Here is a 27260-nt window from a genome sequence, read left to right as displayed (position 1 = left end):
GCAAGTGGACTATTTGGGGGGCATGGATGATAAAGACTCATAACTAGGGATCTATAAAGGGCTCTGTAAAGGCAACCAAGAATGTTCACTATATTGGTAAAAGAATTTTTAGGAAGATACTTTTGGGGGTTGTAAGGAGAAACAGATCAGAGAGTAAAAGATAAAATCACACATCAAAAACAAAACAAAAAAAAACCAGCATGACAGTTGAGTAGCTAAGCAGTGGTCATAAGAAGTGACAGAGTAATGATAATGGCACAAATGACTAGAAAAGAAACTTCAATTATTAAAAAAAATGAGGGGGGAGGGGATCAGAATCATAAAAATGATGTCAGAAAATTCAAAAGAAGAAAGAATTTTATAGAGGAGGCGAAGGAGTGCGTGGCGGAGAGTTTAAGTGTAGAGTTTGGCATCAAGTCAACTTGGAATTGGCCCTTACCCTCAATTTTAACTAGTGGAATGGCCTCAGGGAAGGCAAGCATGAGGACTGATGTGATAGACCAAGCACTGGTGAGCTCTGGCACCAAACAGCACAGAATTCACACCCTCCTCCTGTGCTTGTTAGCTGTATCACCTTGTGTTCTCCCAGCCTGGGCTGCAGCATCAGAGGATAATATTCTGTCCTTGTCTATCCATCACTAATTATTGTCTGTGTCCCTGTTTTGTTCTGACATTAGTAAACATTAAATACTGTAAATTAAACAAATTTAAAACTGTGATAAATAATATTACAAGATGCTTCTTGTGGTCATTAAATGTGATGTTCATAAAAAATTTAGCTGTGCCAGGCAGAAGAGAAGGTGCAAATGGTGTGATAGCTATGACTTTTGTCATCAAAACTGGAAAATTCCTGGTTTTGGTAATGAGGGCACCATGGGCAACCTTTGAAAACCAGATTCCCAGGATAAAAAACAAACAAACAAACAAAAAAAAAAAAACAGGAAAAACAAAAAGAAATTCTGAGAGATGAAAGAGATGGAGTAAGAAATCTCTGCTATGAAACTGAATGAGCATCAAGGCAGGGGCTTCTATTTCTATTTCTTCTATTTCTTCTACTTCTGCTTCTATTTTTGTTTGTGACTGAGAGGTAGGGATTAAAAACCATAAATATAGCTCCATCCTAGGTATCTGTGCTTACCAGATCTATACAAAAAGACCTACATTCTCTTTTCCATCTATTACATCTTTGATGTGGTGATAACTGAAAAGATTCTTTTTCCTGTGGAGTCACTTCCTCTAGGAAATGTCTCCAGTTTAACTCCACCAATTTTCCAAGTGGTCACCACAATAGGCTTCCTTCCCATGCTGCCTTCAACTAATCTGAAAGCATATGAAAACCAGAAATTGGGCAGATGAATACATTTGTATAGATGCAAGCAGTCTGCATTGTCTCCACCATTAAGGAATTCACAGCCGCTGGTAGGTAGGGCATAATTCAGCTCAGGTCAATGCAGAAAGTGTAGAGATAAAAGCTGGCCCTGGAGAGCCCAGGGGCTGGAAGACCTCTGGAAACAGGAGGTACTCAGGTGACACCTAAATCTTAATGGGAGGGCAGAAGAATCCAGAAAAAGAGTGGGGGAATATTTACTGCCCCAGACTAAATCCAAGGGCCAGAGACACTTGGTAAGAAATCATGATATATCTGGCTCACTCACATTTTCCCTGTGAACTTGCACAGTCAGCTTTCAGGCTGTTTCAGGATCCCTTTCAGCTGTGAAAGCATCTTAGATTCACCATCCATAGTTTTGGCAGAGACGTTTGGCTAGAAGTTTTTAAAAATGAAATGCTATTTGCAAATCATGGAGAGTCAGTGTTGTTGGTTTTGAAAGTTGCTCTGAATTGGGCCCAACTTAGTGAGTATCAAGTTCGGGGGCTTGAAAAAGAGGAGATGAAGGGCCACAATAAAAACACTAAGCTGCAAATAGTATTGAAAAGCAAATTTGCTTATGTACTGTGTGTATGGCAAAAACAGTGTATCCCTATTTTTAAGCACTGGACCCGCCCAAAATAGAAAACCAAGAAGGTCAAGAGCTGAATATGGGTGCATATCAAATTCAAGAACCTCAGCTTTCCCCGTTAAGTGCCATTTACAGATTACCTAGCAAACCCACAATTTATTCTCAAACATTAATGGATTACTTGCCATTTACTAAATCCAGAGAAAAGATTTAGAAATCATGAATTAGCCAAATATTCTCAGCTTCAATTGAGCTGCCATGTGGAAGATTTACATTTCGAAATGTACGTATTATAATATAGACTAACATTAAAATTTCAAAAATTGCATTTTTATGAAATACTGTTTTAAGAAAGTTGTCTAGGTGTATATTACACTCGCATAGAGAATAATTCATCCGTGGCACATTGCCTAAACCTTCAAATTTCGGCAGTTCCATACCTAATCTTTGATTGACAGTGATTTGTTAGCATTAAATCCTTTCACTATATACAATGCATACATGACCCCTGAGGCAACTTAATTGTGCACCGAGAGAGTTCAAAAGCTATTGATCGCTTCCAGAACATCTTTGACAACCTGTCAAAAAACAAAAACAAAAAACATTGCTTAGTGCAGAATGATAAATCCTTCCACTTGCACCCCCACCCTCATTTTCTAGGGGAGGGGAGGGGAGGGGAGGAGAGGGGAGGAGGTCATCTTCGTGTTTAAAATTACCTACATTGATCTCACCTTCTGCCCACTTCTCCATTGTCCCTTTTTTGCATCTAGAGAAGTCAACAGTTGAAAGGCCTGGCGAGACAGCCGGGAAGCCGAGCATGCTCAGTCGTGGCAGGGGTCGCTCTCTGAGCACACAGCCAGTTTTGGTTCACACACATCTGCTAGAAGAGCCTCCAGGAAGCTGCGGGGCTTGTGCCGCAGTTCCAGCTCGTTCCTGGAAAGCTGATCTCCGCCCGGTAACGTGCGGCTTTCGGGTCTTCAGCTGCAGTTGCGAAGCAGCAGGGGGTCCCCGGGGTCCTCCAGCTGAAGTCAGTCTGCAAGCTCGGCGCTCCTGCCCGTCCTCCTCCTCCACCCACTCCTGCTTCTCGTGCCCATCATGCTTCACCCGGTCTTTATAAGCAGCTGCTGGATGATTGAGCAGAAATGACAGGATCAGAATCGTGGTTAACCGTGAAGGGCGCGGGAGAGCCCCCAGAGAGGCGGTGTGTCGCGACAGAGCTCCGATTACCTTTCCCCTACTTCTGGCGACTGGTGCCTGCCGCTCTTGCCCTGGGAAAGATGCTTATAGTAGTAACAAAGCTGGGACACTGCTTTCACCGGAGGTAAGAAGAGCATCTTTCCACGCTTTTCTATTGTCACCGCGTTAATTAGCTTTGAAACCTGCAGCTGGGAAAAGTCAACTGTGGCCTTTATTCTTACACGACTTGTTTGCTCTTATCGAAGACTGGGGAAAAGGACTTTTTATATGACTTTTAAAAAATCCTTCCTGGCGAACCGTAAAGACAAGCGTTAGTGTTCTTTTAAGCCACCGTCATTCTAGACTCTGAAATTTACTTGCTTCATAGAATTTGGCCATGAACCCACCATTTAAGTTTCTCATTTGCAAGATGAGGTTAAGGTAACTTAAAAAAAAAAAATTCCTGCTATATTTTAGGGAAAGGAACTTCATGCAATACAGGTGTACTGATACTATAGCCTTTTCCATATAATTACTATTTCAGTTGCAGCCAAAAGAGAGCAGTTAGTTCTAAGATTCAATGTTAACCTTGATCCACATTGAACTTAAGCAGATAACTAATATGAACATTTCCTCTAGTCAACTTATTTGTTAAACACAAGCAAAACAAAAAGTTTCAAGGTTTTCTTTTAATAGATAAACAGGAGCCCATAGATTTAAAACAAAATTAAAAAAAAAAATCTCTCATTCTTTGAGTGTTGAGTAGGACAGCCTCTCCATAGAGGCATCTGTTCAAAAGAGACATTTTCAAAATACAGTTGTGTGAATTTTTGGTGGAAACTGTGGAATCAAATCTTTAGATGGCCCTTCATATAAAAGGGGGAAATCGGGGGAGACAGTATAAAGAACTTAAATCAAGTACATTTGAGTGGACATATTTAATCATGGGCTACCAAAGAAAAACTATCCCAAATGTCCAATAATAACTACAGTTTCCATTGGTATCAATTTGGAGGCCTTAAAAGAAAGGGACTACCTTTTCAAAGAAACAAGGTAGTCATAGGTTTATGAGTACTGCCTAACTTTTAACAATTCTGATCAATGGGACAGAAAAAAATGTTTTCCATAGGCTTTTTAATTTCTTAAGCTTATTAATAACTTGTATAATATAGTAACTGTTATTTTTCTAATATAGTAAAGATTTTTTGTCATCAAAATTAAAAATCATGTAGTGATAAAGAAGAAGAAAAGACAAGAATATATTTGATTTTGAGTGGTAAATATTTGAGGAAAAAGTTGGAATTTCTGGACAAATAAGTACTTTTACAGCCTTTTAAAAAATCATTACTTGGCATTTATGACACTTTCTCTTGTGGGCCCATTTTATCATGAACAAGTGACACTATTGTTTTAGGCAAAATGTAATATAAGTTCAAAACCAATTATTGAATCCACTCACTGAAGCATCTGCTGTTTTCCATGGCAGATCTATAATGTTAGGACTGTATGCCTGACACATGACATTAAGATAGGTGGGCAAAGCAAGGGAGGTGTGTCCTCACTCTGAAAAGGATAACTTAAAGATAATGACTGTAACCAGTCAACAAAGTCTAGCAAAACTAGATAAAAAGGACAAAAGGTACAAATTTGAAGGCACTGCACTTTGAAAGAAAAAGTGAAGGATCAAATTAATACAGAACTAAAAATTCCTATTCCTAGTTTGTTTATAGGGACTGGGATCTACTCACATTCGGCCAACAAGTTTGGTTCTACGAAACGGATAAAGTTTGGTAATGTTTGACTTACCTGGAAGCTCAGAGAAATCTCTTCCTTCCTCCCCTTTTTGGTAGTAAATATCCAGACTCCATCAGCTCACCTAGGGCCAGACAAAAGCTGCCTGGGGACTCTGTTAATACATTAGCCTTTTATTCTTTACCTGTTCACACCTGTTAGGTCTAAACATTCTGGTGTCCCTCTGTGGAATTTACACAAAAAGCACCCCTTTCAGAAGCTCCCAAAGACCCAGGATTTTACTGAGGAAAATTTATCTCCCAGGCCCTTGCTTTAGCTGTTCTTGGTCTCTTTCTGTGAAATGAATGAGAAAGGAACTTCATGTGAAATAAGTAAAGGGGATAATTTATAGCCATTTCCAGATGATTTCTCTTACAGTTGGTAATAGCCAATGCCAACTTTTGAGAGTCTTTGTAAGTTTCTAATGATCAGTGAACATTTCTAGTCTTGTTAACATTTGAACACATGTTACATCTAAGTACCACAATTGCCTAGAATATCTCCATCAGGTGGAAGAATAAAAAAATATTGGGAAAAACTTATTTCCACATCTGAATATTGAGGAGGGGCAGACTGCTGTTCCTTTCTCTCCTGCTCTTCCCCCTCAATTATGATACACAACAAGGAGTAAAACTATCCCAGTGGAAATCATTGTGCTTCCTGTTTTAAGGGTGAGAGTAGAGGACAGCTTTCTATCTGTCAATACTGTGTCCTAACCCTACTACCCACTTATAGTATCTTTTATACCACAGAAAATGAATGTATTCTTTTTCTTTTTTCAGTGTTTTTTTAAAGAGAGAGAATTTTTAATATTTATTTTTTGGTCCTCGGCGGACACAACATCTTTGTTTGTATGTGGTGCTGAGGATCGAACCTGGGCTGAATGCATGCCAGGCGAGCGTGCTACCGCTTGAGCCACATCCCCAGCCATGAATGTATTCTTAAGTTATTAATCTGTGAAAGAAATACAATGAATTTCACTTCTCAACATTCCAATCGGACCAGAACTTTAGTCCTCTATGTGTGCAGACATATTCCTTTTTCCTTAATAAATAAACTGCCTCTTTATTTCTGCCATTTTTGAGATGGGCTCAATTAGCCCTTGGGATTAGAGCAAGATTCAGCTGTACTTGGTTCATTCTCAGAACCTGGACCAGGATACATCACAAGTGCTGTCAATAAAAGACCACATGATCAAAAGTATGTTGATAATGAGCCAAGCATGGTGGTGCATGCCTATAATCCTAGAGGTTATGGAGGTTGAGGCAGGAGGATCACTAGTTCAAAGCCACCCTCAGCAAAAGCAAGGTACTAGCGACTCAGTGAGATACTGTCCTTAGGTAAAATACAAAATAGGGCTGGGATGTGGCTCAGTGGTTGCGTGCCCCTGATTTCAATCTCTGGTATCCCTCCCCCCAGAAAGTATTTTAATAATGACTTATGCAACTTTCTCTGCTAGTTCCCATCAGTTTTTTCTTTAGTCTAAAAAGAGCTAACCGTTTGTTTTTTATAGTGTGCAAAGTTTTTGTCCTAGTCACCACTTGATCTTGATTTGAGGAATGAATTTTTCCATTAGTTGGTTCCTAGCTATGGTTTTAGCAATTTAATGAGAGTATAATTTTATTTGCATAAAACTAGAAATACTCAAATATTAACTGGAATCTGGACAAGAAGCCAGAAATACCAAATTAGTTCTAGGATTGGTATATTAATGCCTCAAATTGCTGAAGATTCTATTTCATCTTCAAGGGTATATCGTTAAGCTTCCAGCAAGTGACTTTCAGATTGTCACTGCTAGCAATACAGTTTGGGAACACAGACTGAGGTTTGCGAAAAGCCTGGTATTGTTTCTCTGTGATATTGTTTTGACCAAATGGTTTAGCAACAGAACATAAGTAGGCCATAGCTGGCATCTTTTCAAGTATGCGAGTCTAGCTGGAATCTGAATATTTGCGTTTCTTGATGCAATGAAGCTGACTGAGAGATGGCATAAAGTGTGACTTTAGGTAGGGCACTTGGGAAAGCCCTCTGAAGAAATATGTGACCTGAACTTGTTGATAATGAGCCAAGCATGGTGGCGCACACCTGTATTCCCAGATGTTGGGGAGGTTGAGGCAGGAGTCAGTTTAAGTCAGTTTAAGTCTGGAGACACATTCCTGGTTTCTTGGTTTATTCTCAAGATGAATATTAAAATGTGGCAAGAATGGAGTATGTGTTCTTGTGGAGCTGGATAGGTAATGCTGTGTGTATGTGGAGGGGAGGAGGAGGAGGCAGGAGGTGTGGACCACAGTATGGGGGAGGTGGGAGATGGGGGATAAGTTCAGAAAGATAGTCAAGGGCTGTAGAGATTTTTTTTTTTGGGGGGGGAGGAGTGGGTGGGGTGTAACTGGATATTGAACCCAGGGTTGTTCTTCATCTGAACAACATCCCCAGCTTTTTTTTTTTTTTTTTTTTGAGATAGGGTTTCACTAAGTTTTCCAGGCTGACCTCCAACTTGTGATCCTCCTACTTTAACCTCCAAAGTAACTGAAATTACAGTCAAGTGAGAATGAATTTTTAATCACAGTGGAACTCCATTGGAGGATTTCATATTTGAAAGCATGGTGGCTTCTATATGGAGAATGCACTTAAGGGTCAAGGGAGGAAGTTGAGCATATGGTCCAGCAGTGCTGATCTCTTGGAATGTATTGATCTTAAGCTTTAAGCCTATGCACTTGCTGTGCTGCTCCCTTTACGTGGTATAATTTTCATCCTTTTCTCCAAGTAGTATAATCCTGTTGATTGCTGGAGATTCAGGCCTAATGTCACTAGTTTTGTGCCTTCTTCAAAGCTTTGTGACACTCACCATTTCATACTCTCAGCAATGTCATCAAAACATTAAAATTTTTTTTCTAATTATTTAAAATGTTTTTCTTTATAGACTTGGGTCTGTGCAAGTAGGACCTTGATGTTTGGTTTCAGGCATGTGTATGCAACCGAATGTTTACTGTCTGATAAGTGAATAAGTAAAATACAATACTTTTTCTTTGTACAGTGTTTTTTTTTTAACCCCTGAAGCAGGTTCTGGGTTGGATTGTGCTCATGATAGTATTCTCATTTCATGGGTGTGGGATGATGTGTTTTGTTCTGTTTTGGTTTTTCTTCCCCAACTTTTTTTGGCCATCATGTCTTAAACATGGGAGTTGGTGAGCTATAGCCCTAGGTTAAATCTGAATTGACACCTGTTTTTGTAAATAAAGCTTTATTGGAACACAGACACATTCACTCATGTACTGTGTATGATGGAGTTGAATGTTTGTAGTGGAGACCATCTGGCCTGCAAGAAGTGAGAACATTGACTTTCTAGCCCTGTATAGTGGAAGTTTGAACTTTACTCTAACTTGGGGAAGGAGTGGGACACTAAAGTCAACGTGACAAAATTGATTACATGTGGGAACATTTTTAAAGTAGTGGTGGTTAGTTCTTATATGGAGCAATAAGTTTCTATTTTTTTTTTTTTGAGCATAGATATAAAAAAAGAATCTGGTGAAAGGTCTGGTAGCTTTAATAATTGTAAGGCATGATTTTTGAACTAACTCATGTCTGCATTAAACAGTGATTCTCTAACATGAACCAAATCACCTGGTGGGCTTGTGAGCCCTCCCTGCTCCTTCTGTTTCTAATTCACTAGGTCTAAGTGATCTCCAGAAGCTGTATTTGAAAGAAGTGAACCCCAGTAGCTGATGTTGCTGGTTTGGGGGCCGTATCATGAGAACCATTAGTTTAGAACAGTGGTTCCGAATCCTAACCTGTGTCTTAGAACTACCTGGGAGTTTAAAAAAAATATTTTTAAAAAAATGTGCTTGAACCCCAACCCAGACTTACCAACTCATAATCCCCAGAGTGTTCTGTTTTTAAAAAGAATAGTTCTAAAGTGTACTTATTTCTCAAGCTTTTAGAACTATTCTTATACGTTCTACTGGTTAAGGTACATATGGAATGTTTTAACTGGGGTTTTGAAGCAAGAATTGGATATAGCTTTTGGTACATCCTCAGTTTTAAGAAAAATTAAACTGGAATTGTTTATGCACATTAAATTTGTCGGTGGACTGAATAAAACTATAGTTTAAAAAGTATACTCTTCAATTCAGCCAAATTCTTTTCTGTTTTCTTAGTCGACTTGATAAACCATTGGTAAATTTGTTCTTTCACTATGTAATATAGATTGTGATTCTGTGGCTGAAACATTCCCTTTCTACTTTCTTGAAAGTGAGTGTGAGTTTATTTTGAAAGGGTGTGAGTGGCACACATTTTGCTACTCTTTCTTGGTGTCACAGTAACAAGTGCCTACTGGAAATGTAAGGCACTAGAGGGGGTCTTCCCTGGCTGTTTCTAGCCCAACTGTAGGGAGAAAATGTCCCTTAACCAGGTAAGGTGTTTTTAAGTAACATCAAACTCGTGGAATTCCATATGTGTTTTGTTTAGAGAACTAGTTTTTCCTTTACCACAATTTCGGCATATTGCATGACTGATTATTCATTTTAATTTTTTATTGCTATATGGAACATTCTGAAGGTGAGTATTACATGGGAATACAAAAAGAACTCTTGAGCACCCTGCTAATGAAGGGCAAGTATTTCTGCCATGCTTTTGGCCTTCATACTTCAATTTTTTTTAAGAGGATAGGAATTACCAAGATTTGGGTTTATAGATCCCTAAATTCATATGGTAAAAAAACCATCAACTTCTTAAACTGCATAATTCTATATTATAAAAAAATCATGATTATTAATGTGAAATGTTGGAATGTGAGTTTGACAAATGGCTTAACAAGAATAATGTTCTGTAGTATGGAAGAGCTCATTTATTAAGTGCATTTATCTTCATGCAAGTTTTGACCTGGATGGTTTCGCTTTTTTTCCCCCACCACATTTTATTAAGAACAAAGGATATTTAGATGTTATTGTAAATTAATTAGAAATGAAGGCCTGTTCTTTTCTTTTCCATGGATATCACTTGCGTATACCTCTTTCAGCTTTGCAAAGAGGGACTTCTATTCCATAGGGTCCCTGGGTCTTCCTGTGTTGTCCAGGTTGGTCCCAAACCTGAGCTCAAGGGATCTTCTGGCCTCAGCCTCCCAAGTAGCTGGGGCCATGTCTGCCTTAATCTTTTAGAAGGCCTCAGTACTGCAAAAACATGCCAAAGTAATAGAGAATGTTAATTCATTGTTTAATGTTAATGTTTCTGTCTTAAGCATACTTACATAGAAGTACAAAGTCTAGTTATTCAACTAGAAAAACTGAAATGTTTCTTAGTGATCAGAAATATATTTTTGATTAATTCCTCCCCTTTTGTCTGTCAAATTTCATTTCTCAGGAATGTTCTACAGTCCCTCCTCATTCACAGGCCAGGCATAGATCTGTGATCTGTCATGATTCTGAGAACAAAATGAAATGCCTTATTTTTTACATTGCTCATAGTCGTGTAGTTTAGATCAGTGGATTCCCAAAATGAAATGCTTTGCCCAGGCTCACAGGAACCCATGATTGCTTTACTGCTCTGCTGTTGCTTTTTTGAGGTTCTTAATACTTCTGAACAAGTGGCACCACATTTTTATTTTGCAGTGGAACCCAAAATTTATGTAGTTGGTTCTGCCCACACAAAACGTATTTTATTTTTATTTTTACCTATAGAGTTTTAGTATGATGTCTGATGCACAAATTAACAAATAAGTCCTTCCCTTAGGAGAGCAAAATGAAGCACTTTCTGCTGCTTTTTGAATTGCTCCTAGGTGTTGGTTTCACGAGGCACTGGATTCCTGGTACAAATGTACTTCAGACATAATGTGGATGGTTGAGGGTGGTTGGGTAGTGGGATAATAGTAAACAAACTTTTAACAAATATCCATTCCCTGGATCTCCTGTTGGGCAGGAATCTCTGCCTTTTGCCCCAGGGAGCTCTGCAGGTCTCTGTGCCCAGCTGCGGACACAGGCTTTGGATGGACAAGAAAAAATTTGTCAAAGTGCCCCCCACCAAAAAAAAAAAAGTTATTGTAACACTCAGGTTAAATTTAGGATACAGTGTGGAGAATAATTAGGCTCAGAATAAGCACAGTACACCCAAGTCTAGGATGGTGCTATGTGATACCAACAGGACTACCGTTTGTCTAATTTTTCATGCTCCACTGGGAGAAAGTGGTACTCTGTGCAGCTTCTGCTTACTGACTCCTAAAGCAGAAGGTGAAGATACGCCTTACAAACCATTCTTCAGCCTGAAGAACTAGCCTACAGTTACCTACTGTCTTCTCCACAGGATTAGAGGTTTGTTGTAGGGAAGGGCCCCAAGGATCACCCTACTGCCTTCCTATGTACTTTGGGTGTGGGTCTTGCCCAGATCAACTACAGACTGGGGGGTGGTATCTGAAGCAAGTTGTAAATGTGGGCTTTTCTGTCTCTTAGTACTAAATGACATCCAGGTTTTAATTTAGAAAGCAAGGATTCAGGGCAGGGGATGTGCTTAGTGGTAAAGCATTGCCTAGCATGCATGAGACCCTGGGTTCAATTCCTAGCATGGCAAACCAAATCAAGATTCAGAAATGCAGATTACATGCATCTGGAACCTGTAACTATAGATGTGATGGAGATGTGCAAAGGTCATGTTGCTGAATAAAAGCATCTAGTCTGCGAAGACACTTAAGAAAAGCTCTCAAAGAGAGGTACAATCAGCCTAAAGTGTCTCCTGAGCAGAGGGAAGGTTGTGTGCTTCCAGAGCAAATATCCTCAGTGCTCAGGGGCAGGTTGCCAAGAGCTCACTACCAAACTATCATTGTCTATGAAGTTTTCAGATCAAGACACTTTTTGTTGTTGTTGTTGTTAACTGAGGCACTAGAAGATTGGTCATAGTGGGTGGAGGGGTAGAAAGGAAAATAACTACCAGAAAAGGGTGAGGAATATAAACTACCCAGGAAGAGAAAATCATTTTTTTTAGTCACTTGTGCCATCTCATTCACTGTTCAGTAAATATATTCTGAGCACCTATGTGTTGGCTCCTATTATTCTAAGCTCTAGGAATATAGAGATTAATATATAGAGAGATTAATTCCTGATTCCATGGAACCTGAATTTTGATGGGAGAAAGAGGATATTAATAAACAAACATCCTGGCAGGAGTATAAATTAGTAAAGCCATTATGGAAAAAAGTATGGAGGTTCCTGAAAATGTTAAAAATAGAGCTGCCATATGGTCCAGCAATTCCACCACTGGGAATACATCCAAAGAAAATGAAATTGGTATGTCAGAAAGATATCTATATTTCTATGTTCATTGTGGCATTCATGATAGCTAAGATATGGAAGAAACCCAAGTTCCAACAATGGATGAATGGGTAAAGAAAATGTGTAAGTACAATGTAACACTATTTGGCCTTAATGATCCTGTTATTTGCAATGATATGGAGAAAAAACTAAAGGACATTAGGTGAAATAAACAAGACACAGAAAAGTATATGCCTTGAGATTTCACTTGCGTGGAATTTTAAAAAGTCAAAGTGGGAAGTGGAAAGTAGAATGTTGGTTACTAGAGATCTGAGGTTGGAAAGGAGGGTGGCTTGATGACATCATTGTCAAGCAGAACAATTTCAGTTAAAAGGAATAAGTGTAAGATCTATTGTACAAAGTGTTGACTGTAGTTAATAATAATGTATTGCATTCTTAAATGTTGAGTTGATTTTGTGTTTCTACTATATGATTAAGTACATGAGGTCAGACACATGTGTTAATTAACTCTTAGCTATTTAACAAGACATATGTATTTTAAAAGATGACAAATATGCAATTTACTGTCAAGTAAATATTAGAAGAAACTCATCAGAATCATGAGTGCTGTGAAGAAAATGCAAATGGTATTATGGGAAAGATTACAGACATTATGTGGATGGCCTCCTCTTGTACACCAGACCTAGTCACAACACTAATGTGATAATTTATCAAGAGCTCAGTTCTCTTATCTCAAAAACCACTACTAAATTCACACTCTTGGCCAGGTGATTTATATAGGCATAGACTGAGGCCAGTACTGTTTATTATCATGTCAGTACTATCTCAGCAAGTAGACTCTTTCCAATTGTTTTTTGTTGATTGAATGGTAAGAATGTAAAATTAATTATACTATCTTTATATTTCTTTTAAATATCTTTGACAAGGAAAATAAAAAACAAAATGCCAATAGTGGTGTTTATTGCGGCTAGTATTTAGTTTTATCTGTGGCTTATTTCTCCCTTGGCTTATATTTTCTAAGAAAAATTGGGATTAGCTAATTCATAATTAAAGAGCTATTTTAATGTTCAGTATTTGTAATAACAATATGTGGAATCAGCAAGCAAGTTGATAATACATATTCTTAAGAGATGTAATTATATATTTTATATAAGAATAGATATTCTATACCTTTCATTTCTTAAATTTTTATTTATTTTTGCTGTACTAGGGATTGAACCCAGGGGTACTCTACCACTGAGCTATATACCCCACTCTTTTTGAGATAGGGTCCTGCTGAGTTGCCAAGACTGGCCTCAAACTTGCCATTCTCCTGCTTCAGCCTTCCACGTAGCTGAGATTACAGGTGGGCATAACCATATACCTGGTACGTGAATTGTCAGTTAGATAATACTGATATTGAGAATTTATAACTTTTAGAACACCAATTAGAAAATCCAACAGAAAAATACTACCATGCACTAATGTTTGGGTCCTCCCTAAATTCATTGGTTGAAACCCTGATTCCCATAGTAAGGCATTAGGAAGGAGGTCATACCTTTAAGAGGTGAAGGTAGAGCTGTCAAGAGTAGGATTAATGCTCTAAGAGTGCTCAGAGAAGCCAGGCACAGTAGCACACACCTATAATTCCAGTTACTCAGGAGGCTGAAGTAGAAAGACCCCAAGTTGTTTGTTTTTGTTTTTGTTTTGGTACCAGAAATTGAACTTTGCTGAGCCACATCCCCAGCCCTTTTTTTGTATTTTATTTAGAGGCAGAGTTTTACTGAGTTACTTAGTGCCTCACCATTGCTGAGGCTGGCTTTGAACTAGTGATCCTCCTTCTGGGATTACAGGCGTGTAATCCTCCCTAGTCACTGGGATTACAGGCATGTACCACTGCGCCCAGCTGAAAGATCATAAGTTTAAGGTCAGCCTGGGCAATTTAGCAAGACCCTGTCTCAGAATAAAAAGAAAAAATGGCTGGTGCCATAGCTCAGAGGTATTGTGCCCTTGGGGTAAAATCCCAGTACCATACACACAAAGTACCCAGAGAGCCAGCTAGCTTTTCCATACTGTGAAGATCTAGCAATAGGAAGCTGTCTGAGGTAGAAAGTGGGCCCTCACCAAGACGCACAATCTACCTTGATCTTGGCCTAACCAGCCTCTAGAACTGAGAAATTTGTTGTTCATTTTCTAACCAGTTTATATATTTGTTATAGCAGCCTAAACTTATTTAAACAAACAACAACAACAACAACAACAACAACAAAAAACTTCATAGACTTATTGGTAAATTTTAAATAACTGAATACCTACATTTGCCATTCAGATTTATAGAGTAATAATATTTGTATTTAAAAGTTGAGTTTTAAGCATCTTGTACCATCTCATCTACTTTTTCTCATGTCTAAGGAAAATAGTGAAGGTAAACCATTTATGTAATGGTTCTAAACATTCCTGGATCCCCTACTCCATAGGACTGGGGATCAAATCCAGGCCCTTGAGCATACTAGGAAGCACCTCCACTGAACTACAACTTGAGCCTTATTTCTGATTTGAGTCATTTTGGTTTTTTATTTTTGTTTTTGTTAATTTTTTTTTAATCCCCCACACATGCGAGCTCTGACTTATTTCTCTAAGCCTTCAATTCTTTATCTGCACAGCCTGGAAGATGGTCATGCTTCCCTACCTCAGTCAGGGTGGGGACCAGATGACAAGTCAGCTACAAACACATAGCACAGTAGGGGGCATGTGTTTAATTGTAAGGAAGGTTTAATTGTTAAAAATCAAAACAAAAAAACAACGGAGTATTACGCAGCACTAAAAAATGACAAAATCATGGAATTTGCAGGGAAATGGATGGCACTAGAGCAGATTATGCTAAGTGAAACTAGCCAATCCCTAAAAAACAAATGCCAAATGTCTTCTTTGATATAATGAGAGCAACTAAGAACAGAGCAGGGAGGAAGAGCAGGAGGAAAAGATTAACATTAAACAGAGACATGAGGTGGGAGGGAAAGGGAGAGAAAAGGGAAATTGCATGGAAATGGAAGGAGACCCTCATTGTTATACAAAATTACATATAAGAGGTTATGAGGGGAATGGGAAAAAAAACAAGGAGAGAAATGAATTACAGTAGATGGGGTAGAGAAAGAAGATGGGAGGGGAGGGGAGGGGGGATAGTAGAGGATAGGAAAGGTAGCAGAATACAACAGTTACTAATATGGCATTATGTAAAAATGTGGATGTGTAACCGATGTGATTCTGCAATCTGTATTTGGGGTAAAACATAACCCACTTGAATCTAATGTATGAAATATGATATGTCAAGAGTTTTGTAATGTTTTGAACAACCAATAAAAAAATAAATAAAAATAAAATCGGACATGACAGGCTCAAAAAAAATCAAAACAAATGCTTCTGTCAGAAAGATCTTTCAGGAAGATATGTTAAAAGTTAGAAGTATCTAAAAATATAGAAGTTTTCCTTGTTATTTCTGATTAAGGATATCTGTGCTATAGCAGACTTTTTATATACAATTTAGGTTTCATTAAATTAGTATTTTCTATAACAATGTTAGCACATGTACCAAGTAAATGACTTGTTTTGCTTTAGATTATGACTACTGTTCAGCAAGTACTATATATTAAGTGCCAGGTACATGTATCAGCACACATAATCTTCACAAAAAAGAAAAAAAAATGAGGTAGGTATTATCATCCAAGTTTGACATGTGAAATATAAGGAACACCTGACCTTATATTTTGCCAATATAAAACTGAAACTTCTCTGGAATACTGTTAAGTAAAAAGTCTGAGGCTACTTAGCTACAAAGTGGGGAAGGGGTTGGAACCCCACTTGTCAACATTACAGTGTCATGGGTGAGAGCAATGACTGACCTGCATACATCATGGGATGTCAACTCTTGGTAGAAAGAGCCCTCTAGTTATGGAACATAAGTATATGGGATTTGTGCGTGTGGGTGCTGACTCAGTGTTGGATTGAGAACCTCATCTTATAAAGATGCTCATTCAGTACTAAATATGACTGTTATTAACTGTCTCTGGGTCACAAACTCTACCAGGCACTTGTCATGAGAAAACAGAACATGCAAACTCTGGGACAGATAATATATGGTAGGTATATATACGGTGAAAATGCATCTGAGTGAAGTATTTTTCTTGCCCCAATTATAGTTGTCTCTGAAGCCACTCTTTTTATTTGTATTAGAGCTCTGTGGCTATACATAGTAATTAGGTTCATCACGACAAACTCATACACGCATGAAGAGTGATTTCAGTTCATGATCCTTTATCCTCTCATCCTCCTTCCCCTCCCCCTTCCTCTACTAGACTTTTGCTCCTCTCTTTATTTGTATTTGATTGGTTCTTTATGTAATCGTATCCTTCCCTCCCCCTTTATTTTACTGTAGCTTCCACATATGATGGAAAACATTAGACCTTTGGCTTAAACTCAGAAACTCACTCTTTTCTTTAATGAACGTTGTATAAAAATTGAGACTGTTCCTCAGTATCCCAGAATAAAATCTAATCCCAGATCTCTCTGTAATTATCTGTTTCACCTCTGGAGAGCAAACACTTTGTTTCACATGAAAAATGAAGACTGGGTATCAGACTAGACAGTCTTCTTAAACTGATGCTTTCATTTTTCTGGCTAGGATTGGGCCTGAGAATTGAGCTAAATATTCCCTAAATACCACTAGATGGCGCATGAGAACAAAAGAGATGGGAGACATTTGAAGGATATAAGCAACCCTCATTTCAAATTGTGATAGAATTTATTTTCTGAAGTGAATCATTGATTTCAGGCCACTGATAACTAATGTAAGGAACACCTGACCTTATATTTTGCCAATATAAAACTGAGTTACTTCTAATTTGGAGTAGAACTTTGATAAATCTAAGCAGAAAGCTAATTCTTTATTTTTGGCAGAACATTAACCAAATAGATCTCTTAGGGCCAGAATTATTTAATAGAAGTGATGCTAAGAGTAGAAAAAAATTAAAGTAAGCTGATGACATGAAAATATGATAATCAAGAAATATTCTTATGAATTCTAAAAAAGTGAATTGCTTATGCTTTATTTGGATTAAAATGTATATGTTTAGGAAGGCAGGTTTGTGGCATACAAGGCACAAAGAACATAACCAAAAAGCATACATTTGTTCTCTAAAGGTCATTCTTGAGTCATGAAACTTCCAGATTTTGTACTCTATCAATACAATTTATTTGTATTTCAACTATTACTCATATATATTTATTTCACTTTTTAATCATCTGCACTTTCTTTGAAGCGTAGAGTCTGAGTCAGAGTAGCAAACAAAAGGTAGAAATCCCAGGAAGGAGATTGCAAGGGCAGAGACAAAGAATAAAGTATTCAGATTAGATGTTTTAATGAGATCCGGGTCACTATAATTTCCAAATGTCTCTACAACATAAAAATAATTGACCAGCAGAACTAGCTTAATCCCTGTTCCTTCACAACATAAAAATAAGTGACCAGCAGAATTAGCTTAGTCCCTGTTCCTTTAAATGAACAAAAACCTCATTTAGAAATACATTTCCAGAACATAGGTAAAATGGCATTCTCCAGGAATGTCCCAAGAGTGCTTTTGCTCTTCACAACTACATAAACCATGAAGGTCAAATGCTTGGAGTAAAGGTGGGCCAATTGTTTCAAAACAATATATATGGGGCTGGGGATGTGGCTCAAGTGGTAGCGTGCTCCCCTGGCATGCACGGGCCGCTGGGTTCGATCTTCAGCACCACAAAAAATAAAATAAAAAGATGTTGTGTACACCAAAAACTAAAAAATAAATATTAAAAAATTTCTCTCTCAAAAAAACAACAATATATATATATGTGTGTGGAGGGGTGTAGAGTATATATATAATTTTTTTCTGAAACACATTCAAAGGAGAATGTGGACTATCTCAAGAGGGAGACACTTTTGGTTACGACAAGTTTTGGAGTTTATTGAGTACTCACTTGTAGCTGCATTTTCTTCTGTCAATGTGTATTATTTAATTTCCCACTAGTTTTGTGAGGGAAGGAGTTTGATTATCCACCTTTATGGAAAGGAAATGTGCAGGAGGTCAAGAAATGGTCCAGGGCCTCATGGCTGCCACCTGGAGGGGAGCCTGCTCCCCCTGACTTCCAGGCCCAACTTTGAGCCACATCAGTCTGATCTTCCCTTGGGATAAGTGGCATTTGAAGTTCAGATGTGTGCCATGCTGTGAATCAACTGAAACATTCTTTGGCTACCCTCTCATTGGTCTGCTTTTCACCTACACCCATATTCCTTTGTCCTTCCTCTTCCCTTGTCCTTCCTCTTCCCTTCAGTGGCGCCAGAGAAACTTGGGCATTTTAGGTCACTTGAAAAAAAGAAGCTATTTCACCTGTAATCTCTTACAGATAATGCTTGAGCCCAAGCTCCTGATCAAGGAGTTTTTTTTTTAATGTTTAGGGGCTGTTTTCTTAGGCTTGAACACAGTTCATCTCATTCATCTTCCAAATCTTGTGTAGATCATCATCAATCTATCTTGATTTTTGAATATCCAGTTTGTAACCTAAATGCTAAAAACTTCAGGGAGGGAAATAGGTCTTATTTAAGCCCCTCCAGATTATCTGTGTTTCTACCTATATGCTGGCTTTGTATCTAAGAAAGTTACTCATAAATTGCCTCAAGTAACTTAGGAGGTGAGTGAGTGGATGAAAGATTACTATGAAATGCCATTTTGGCACAACCTCAGGGGAGGCTTCAGAGAACAGGATGTGGCACATCTATGCAAAACCTGCTTCTTGTCTAGCAGGTGAAATCCGGCAAGTCCCCTAACCACGTGGTCTCAGAAATCTCATATCTGAAATGTGAGGGTGGGGCATGGTGGACTTCAGCATCCTTCCAACCTCTAGCCTTCTAGGATTCTTCAGGCTCTGCACCTGAAGATGGTAACCATAAGTAGAACATGTAATTTTTAATCAAAGCCAAAATTATTTCAAGATGGTGTTATAATTAATACTTAAAAGTTCTTAGAGATACTTATGAGGGAAGCTCATAAAGAAAGATGATCATGGCTTAGAAAACTCAGTAATTAATTGCTGATGACTCATGCCCTACTCCTGCTCTCCTCCCCCATCAGGAGCACAGGAGTTGGATTAAGTGACTTGGCAGTAGCATTAAGTAAGGATAAAAGTGAGTCAACTTCTTCCCCGCATGCCTTTAAAAAAAAAAAAAATTCTGACTGAGCATACATTATTCTCTACCCCTGTTAATTATGAAGTGGAACCTACTTAACATCTAATAGTACCTCCAAACTCATTGCATTTCTGGATAGTCTAATAACAATCTCTCTCAATGCTGTTAACCACAAATTTCATTTTACAGGTTTCTTCTGCTTCCTCATTCTATATTTCTTCTTCTCTTTTTCCCTAGGATTAGAGCAGATGGTTGGTCAGTCATGTAACATTGTAATCTTTCCTTAATGGGAATGCCAGATAGTAAAAATGTTCACACTTGGTCAAATTGGAAGTTCAAAGTGGAGAAATGTGATAGGTTTGTTCATAGTCTCCAAAGTGGGGATTAGACTTAAGGGGCTTTTAGAAGTTATTTGTTCATCTTTTCATAAACTGGAAAACTAGGACGAAAGGAGTTAAAGTGCTTGTCTTAACAGGTTAGGGACCAAGTTGGGACTGGAAGTCGTGGTTTCTGACACCTCTAAGTTCAGAATTCTTCTCATACCATGTTACCTATTCTTTTAGTAATTGTGTGTACACAAGAAAAATCAAAAGATCATTTGCAAAGCATGCCATTCTACGGATCATGTTGGTTGATATATTTTGCATTTGATGTCTGCAGTTGATGTGAGACATAAAGGTTTGATTTTTGTACATTATAGAGTACACAATATGTGAATGAGTTATCACTTTCAAGAGAGGCGATGTCTATAATTAACCATATCTTTTACCCAGAGAATGATAAATGCATTTTGAATGGGCTCAGAACACATGTTCTTGATATTAATATTAAATATAACAATTCCTAGTAGTATGTGTGTATATAACTGAAATCAAAACCAAATGAATTAAGATGAGTTGAGAAGCGAAACAGGCCAGCACCGTGTCTGTCAGGACTCTTGCATAAACTAAGGCAGCTGCACTGAGGTGTGTTGAATTTCTATCCAGGAGCCTTTGCATGAAACAATTTCCAAAATAATTTGGTATGCGTGTAAATGACACATTGAAAATATTCTTCTCAATCCTGGTCCTTTTAACTCAAAGTGAATGAATGTGTTTTTGCAGCAGACCCACTGGAAAATTGGTGTCAGTCTGTAATAGCTCTAGAATATTCTAGTTTTGAATGGTCCTGGAGAAAAAGAGTCAAACAGCTCTAGATCATATTCCGTGTAAAAGGATGCCTGAAAAGTAAGCCTGATTTTTCTCTTAGGCTTTAAAAAATATATGTATTTTTCTGCACTACACTCTTTTGCTCCATACTTCCTGACCAAGTATAGATCAATTCATTTTTTAAGTAAGCTTAATTTTATGAAATCTAAACCTGATTTAAACTAATTGAACCCTCTGGTCCCTGTTTTTGCTATTAACTCAATCCCTGTTATGTGCCAGGGCCTTGGACACATTGAACCTGTCTAATCAGGAATCCAGAGGTTTGAGACATATCTGAATTCCTGTTTTACCACTTCTTATCAGTATGGAAATATACACAGGTTATGTGACCTCTGCAAGCCTTAATTCCTCCTACATGTAAGTTAACTTCAGGTAAAGTACCTAATACACATTTTTTTTTTAAATTGAGAGTTCCTTAGGATATGACCCCCTTATATACCTGGGAATGTATTATTGCACTTAATGTCAAAGGCCCCTATCATTTGTGATTAGCACCAAGTGAAGGACTTTCTAATCTGACATTCCCTGCTAGGAAGCCTAATAATAAGACATTGTTTTTTTTACATTTGGATTAGTAACTGGTGACACTATTCTACAGTTAAATGTCAAAAATCCACCATAAGGCAAGCTGATATGGAGTTATAAATGGATCTATGGGCACTGATATATAAACAGGCAAAATTAATTTTCTATTAAAATACAAGTAAAGATAGACAAATGTCACTAGATATCAAAAGTGCTAGAGGTTTCAAACAGCCAATTCCTTAGTTCCCTGAGGAATGGAGCTTTAGATTCTGGAAATTGGATGGCAGAGGTGGGTCACTGCTGTCTTTCCCCTCTTGCATCACAGTGGGTTCTTTGTCAGCAAGGATCAAAAATAATTTTCCTTCAATGTCTAAACATCGACTTAGTTTTTCTCCCTAATTTGAGTCCCATGGTCTGCTCATTTTATAGTAACAACAAAATCAAAATGAAAAATAGCCTAATTTTCCTATAATTATGCAAGATGCTCACTGTAACATATTCAAATGATAATGTATGAAGTTAAAATTGCTTGACAATAATGACCATTAATATTTTAAGGATCACCCTTTCATGACTCTTTATGACAGTTATCATGGAACTTTCTTCACATACAGTCTTTGGCTATCACTTTGCCCCCATAATTGCTTTCAAAGCAAAATGATACAGAAATGGGAAATCCATATCTCCTACCCGACATGCACCTTTATGGTGCCCACATCCTCATGTGACAGAAACGTGGACCTAAATGTATCTTAGGATGTACTGTTTCATAAATAAGAAACTTACACTAGCACTACAATCTCTTCTGACCTGGATGTAGAATTCCAGTTTGTAGTTGTCTAGTACTCACCTAGTTTGACAGCAGTTTTTCTTGGCACCCAAGGAGTCCCATTGCATTAACCTTGGTTTTCATAGAGAGAATTTTTGAAGTCCTATTTCATCAGTTTGACCACTATTGTGTAGTTTCCCCAATTAAAGTAATGGGTCTAATTAAGCCTGAGTAGCTTACTAGTTCTTGGTAGCTGTATATAACTTAAATGATGAGAGAAGAGCTCAACTAATATAATGTTCAAACATTGTGGCTGTTGGTGGGTGTCGGAGAGTCAAGAGCACGTCTGTCTTCTGTATATTTGTTATTTTTTTCCCTGATCGTAGTGATGATAGGTACTATTCTGTTTCTCCCCATCAGTCTTCCCACAACATTATCCAGAGAGTCTTTTAAGTTGGTGGTTATTTGAAGAAAACGAAAGGATTTGGTGAAAACAACCAAAATCCCTGTTGACTCTTTACATATATTATGCTTTAAAATTTGCTCTGATGCAGTTTCTAGTTTTGCCTTCCTTCAGTTATGATAAGCCTTTACCTGATGTATCACATAGTTCTATGGAATCTCTTGCATATTTCCCATTTTGCTAACAAAATGTGGTCTTTCACTTGGTATATGTATGTCTCATTTTGAATTGGAGTTCTTATTAGGTCTTCCTCTTTGGTTATGCAAACGTGTCTCTTCACCTACCTCTCAAAATAGCTTGGGTCTTACAGCACGCTAACTTCATATCCTTTATTGTGTAGATAGCGTAGTCCAAAAATTGCAATGAATGTAACAGGCCAAGGATGCTGAGGTCTGGAATTTGACTAGCTAGAAGGTAGGCTAGTTGGTGTCATAAATCTGGCATGTCAGATACCGATTTAGGGGGAAGTCGGCTAAATTGTGAGGGATGGACCAGGACCACAGCTCAGGCAGACAAAGTATTAATTCCAAGAAAACAGCAGAGGAAGTAGTAAGAAACTCAAGTAAAGAATTCCATGGAGAGAGTGTCATGGAGTAGGCAAAGACACTGCACAGCGAGGAGGGTGGAAGATCTGTTTCGTGCATCCACCTGTCAAGATCTAAACACTGGGCCTTAGGAGATCCAGAAGCAAAATAATGGCATTTGGTTCTGGAGTCATTTGGGAGAAGTTATGTCCTCATAATGAAAGGTTGTGACAGGTCATGCAGAATTGGTAAATAGCTTCAATTTTTTACTTCTTTCATTATTAGTTATCTAGGTGTCTGCTAAATTTACTTACTTGGTCCAAACCTCTGAAGTGGTCAGAAACAGACATGAGAAGTGGTCACGGTGTTCAGTCAGAGTGACTGTGGGGGTCGACTGTTCAGTAAATGCTCAGTGTTGTGTAAGAAGTTGATACTTACTTGGCTAGACTTATTCTGTATGAATTGGTTTCTTCTAATTTGTGATCCTGAGCTAATTTGTCTCCAAAAAGTAGTGGAAAGTAAACCTATTAACTTGGTGTAGCCTATGGCAGATTGTTTTGTCTTAGTTTATATTTTCTGATGCTATAACAAAATCATTGAGGCTCGGTAATTTATAAGGAATAGAGGTTGTAATTGGAATTATTTAAAAAAAAAGCTGGGAAATCTTAGTTAAATTGGGGTGTGTGTGTGTGTGTGTGTGTGAGAGAGAGAGAGAGAGAGAAAGAGAGAGAGAGGAGGGGGGGAGGTGGTATTAGGATTAAACCCATAGTTGACCTGATTTAAAGGAGTGTTTCATTTTTATTTTAAATAGAAAGAAGTAGAATGTGTTTTTGATCTATGTAACTATAAGTCATATGAATGAAGGATCAAGTTTCAGTTGCTTTTTCTGCATATATTTTAAACACTAGAGATTTTGATTAAAGTTCTAGAATAAAGAAGCGGCTTGCCTATAAAGTCACTACAGATTAGTCTGAAACGAGATGTGTTGTCCCCTTTGAAGAAAATTGATGAGAAGTAAATGGCTTAGGAATCTGTTATTAACTGCTGGGAGCCATTAGCCAACAACTGTCTCTCAGATATGAAAGTGTTGGAGCAACCTCCCTGCTGGGGTGTCTGTGGAATAGACTTAAAATCTCTCAGACAGCTCTTACACAGTATTAAAATGTATTTTATTGTAAAACCAGTTAACTTACTTTATAGTCACACATGAGCTGTAAGCTGTCCCTTGCAATTTAAGTGGTACTAATGGGGATGTCATTTTCAGTAATGTTTTCTCTATTCTCTCTAATTAAGGGGCTCTTTGTGTTTTAATTTCATAATAAAAACCATGTATCTTTGCTTTTATTGCTGTTTATTCTCACTTGCTTTGTTTTTTACCCTCAGTTTTAATTTTAGCTCAACACATTTAAAGATTTTGGGTTTACTCAAAGAAATTGGTTTTAAAAAAATCATAGGTATTAGTAGTATTCTTCTAAATATTTCCCTCTCATGACAATTGAATATTTCTTCTTCCTATTTGCTTTTTTATTGTGGGGAAATATAGAAATAACAAATTTTATCATCTTAACTGTTTTTAAACATAGAGTTCAGTAGCATTTAGTCTGCCTTGTTGGATGATAAAGGGGGAGAAATATTTTTAGAAAGCCTTCAAAAATCGTACATTAGTTGCTGAAATAAGAATATAGACACATTAATTTGCTGTTTGTTTTGGAGGGTTGGGGATTGAATCCAGGGCCTCACATATGGTAGGCAAGTGCTCTACCATTGAGCTACATCCCCAACCCCTGCTACTTTTAATTCCCATTCCTGAAAAAAAAGTTTGTACTATAATTATTCATTTATTTATTTAACCAATAATTTAAGACTCTCCTAATCCATGGCAAATGCCTATAATTGCAGCTATTTGGGAGGCTGAGGCAGGAGGATGGAAAGTTTGAGGCCAGCCCATAACTTAGAGACTCTATCTCAACACTAAAAAGGGCCAGAAATGTAGCTTACTGGTAGAATGTCCCTGGGGAGTACTGTGAAGCAACAACAAAACTCTTCTGTCAGCCTCCCTTCTTAAAGGATAAAAAAGCAAAAGTTCTACCACTTAGGAACCTTACTTTTAGACTTGCATATGGGGAATTATACAAGAAAACTGTTTATTATGATATTTTATGGAAATGTCTAGAATGAAAAAAAATTGTATGATGAAGTCTGAAGAAGGTTTGCCTAAGCCTTCCTGGCAGGGCAGAGCAGGTTCTTTTGAACCAAAATGATGACGGGGCAATCACCAGCTCAGCAGGCCCAAGAAAGAGAGAGAGAGAGAAGCATTTATGCTGAAGAATGTACCAAGGTTGGGCTTCAGAGCCACCCAGGTGTCTGCAAGGAGTGGCAAAGGGCTTGCTTTGGTGGCTCACTGTTGTGTTTGAGGAAGACTGTAGTGATGAGATCAGAGGGCAGATCTGTGTGGTTTCCAAAGTGTGGCCTCATCTTGATGTTCTTAGTTGTCACTTAAATTGGGAGCAGAACAGTTCAGGAAGACAAATAAGTTTAGGGAATATTCCATCAAAACCAGGTTGTTCCCCAGTTGGAGGACTTCTGGGAGGATCACTTTGATAGGTGACTTCTCATTTTTCCAGTGTGAGAAAAGATATGAACTGTTTCCTAAATGCACTGACCATGGAACGCTTGTCTCCTTCCCTCCAGGGGAAGTGCTGCTGCGGGCCTTGGGAACCCCCAGCTGCTCCATCCTTAAGACTGAGTCTGCTTCACCCCACCCTAAGGTTTGCGATCCTTTGTGGAATGACAGCTTCCAAGGTCTCTGGTATCAGTGTTTTGAAATCAAGGGATACTTATCCAAACCATGATGGGGGAATTCAAGTTTAGGCCAATATTAATGAAACTAGGATCTCATCTCAGTTTTGATTTTTCAAGAAAGAAATAGGGCAATAAAAATTGTCAAATATTTATCATTCACTCAGTTGATCTCCATAGAGAATACAATATAGACCAAACACATCTCCTTAGACTGAGTACAATCTTTAATGTGAAACTAATTTTGTAAATATCACAAATATCCACGTCCTCTTTATTTATTGTGGAAAAATGACACAAAGCATCCTAGTCGTCTCTTGTTTTATCGGTTTTGGTTTTTTAAATGTGAAATGAATCAATTAGAATGGAATATCTTCAATGTTGAAGGGATGCTGCGATTTATAGTTTAAAAATTCCTTGTCAACTTGGATATATTCCAATAATGGAACAAATAATTAGACAATATAAAATGAAAATATCCTTTGTGGTAGGACAATGGATAGTTAATTTTTAAATGCTTATTTGGATTTTTCAATAATTGTTTTCTAGAATTGTATGAACCCTATGGCTAGTGTATTAAGAGATGCATTAATGTAGACATTAAGGTGTAATAAAAATAGGAAGCCAAAAGAAATAGTGCTTCTGAAAGGTTGTTATTTAAGTGATTTTTCTACCATATGCTTTAATTTGGTCAGAAGATGTTTACAATCACAATGTATTATTCACTTTATGTCACCGTGGTTTGTTGACTGATTGATATTAAGTATTTAGAATCATTCCTAGCAGTAGGCCTTCTTCTGAAGGTAGCAATCTTTTTTCCTTTAATGTTTTATCTTTGAGGAATGAGTGTGTGGGGGTGGGGAGGGAGAGAGAGAGAAATGCAGGTCTGTTAAGTGCACAACTTGGTGAATGTATGCAAATGTGTACATCTGAGTGGCCATTGACCTTGGTCAAGATGAAGCACATCTCTATCTTCATGGATATTTCTCCTTTGCCCTTGTTAGTCAAATCTGGTCCCTAAACACCCACCATCTGATTTCTGCTGTTGTTGTACTTTGTTATTATTGTCTTAAAAATCTCATCTAAAAGAAAGTATGTGTGATTTGTGTGTGTGTGTGTGTGTGTCTGGCTTTTTTGGGGTATGTCTTTTCTTTTTTATTGTTGGTTGTGGGGTATGTCTTTTTTTCTTAAAGTTTTCAAGATTAACCTGTGTTGTAACAAAAGCCAATTTGTTTATGTGAAAATACAACAGTTTGTCCATTTTCACGTCAACAGGCATTTGAGTGGTATATTAATGCATGTTGTTTTGTTATAATGAAATATCCGAGATAGCTAACTTATAAAGAGAAATAGTAGTTGGCTTAATAATTTTGAGGTTCCTATGTAAAATCAGGCAACTTGTGAGGGTGCTGGATGGCCTACAGTCAACACAAGGGACAGTAAACTGTTCCTCTCTTTTGCTCTCTGGCTCGTGAGGTGAGGAGGAAATCGGGTCCCACAATGCCCTTTGTGTGCATGCCCTCAATGACCCAAGGACCTCCCACTAGACTCCACTCCCTAAAGTTCCTACCACCTTCTAATGGTGTCATCATGGACCAG

At 37.9% G+C, this 27260-nt stretch overlaps 1 protein-coding gene across 1 annotated transcript in view; it reads left to right on the top strand.

Annotated features, from left to right (window-relative positions):
• Positions 1 to 3085: 3085 nt before the first annotated feature.
• Arhgap18 (Rho GTPase activating protein 18) overlaps positions 3086 to 27260 on the top strand; it is a 173241-nt gene continuing 149066 nt past the window's right edge. The window contains exon 1 of the mRNA XM_058581090.1: positions 3086 to 3279. Within this exon, the coding sequence (XP_058437073.1) occupies positions 3101 to 3279 (179 nt within the window). The 5' untranslated portion in view covers positions 3086 to 3100. The remainder of the gene's footprint in view (positions 3280 to 27260) is intronic.

This window comes from Marmota monax, unplaced genomic scaffold, assembly GCF_021218885.2.
Source record: "Marmota monax isolate L192 unplaced genomic scaffold, Marmota_monax_Labrador192_F-V1.1 WCK01_AAM20220418_F8-fsc00030, whole genome shotgun sequence".
NCBI lineage: Eukaryota > Metazoa > Chordata > Mammalia > Rodentia > Sciuridae > Marmota > Marmota monax.
Note: the sequence above shows the minus strand (reverse complement) of the source record. Positions and strands in the feature narration are given on the sequence as shown.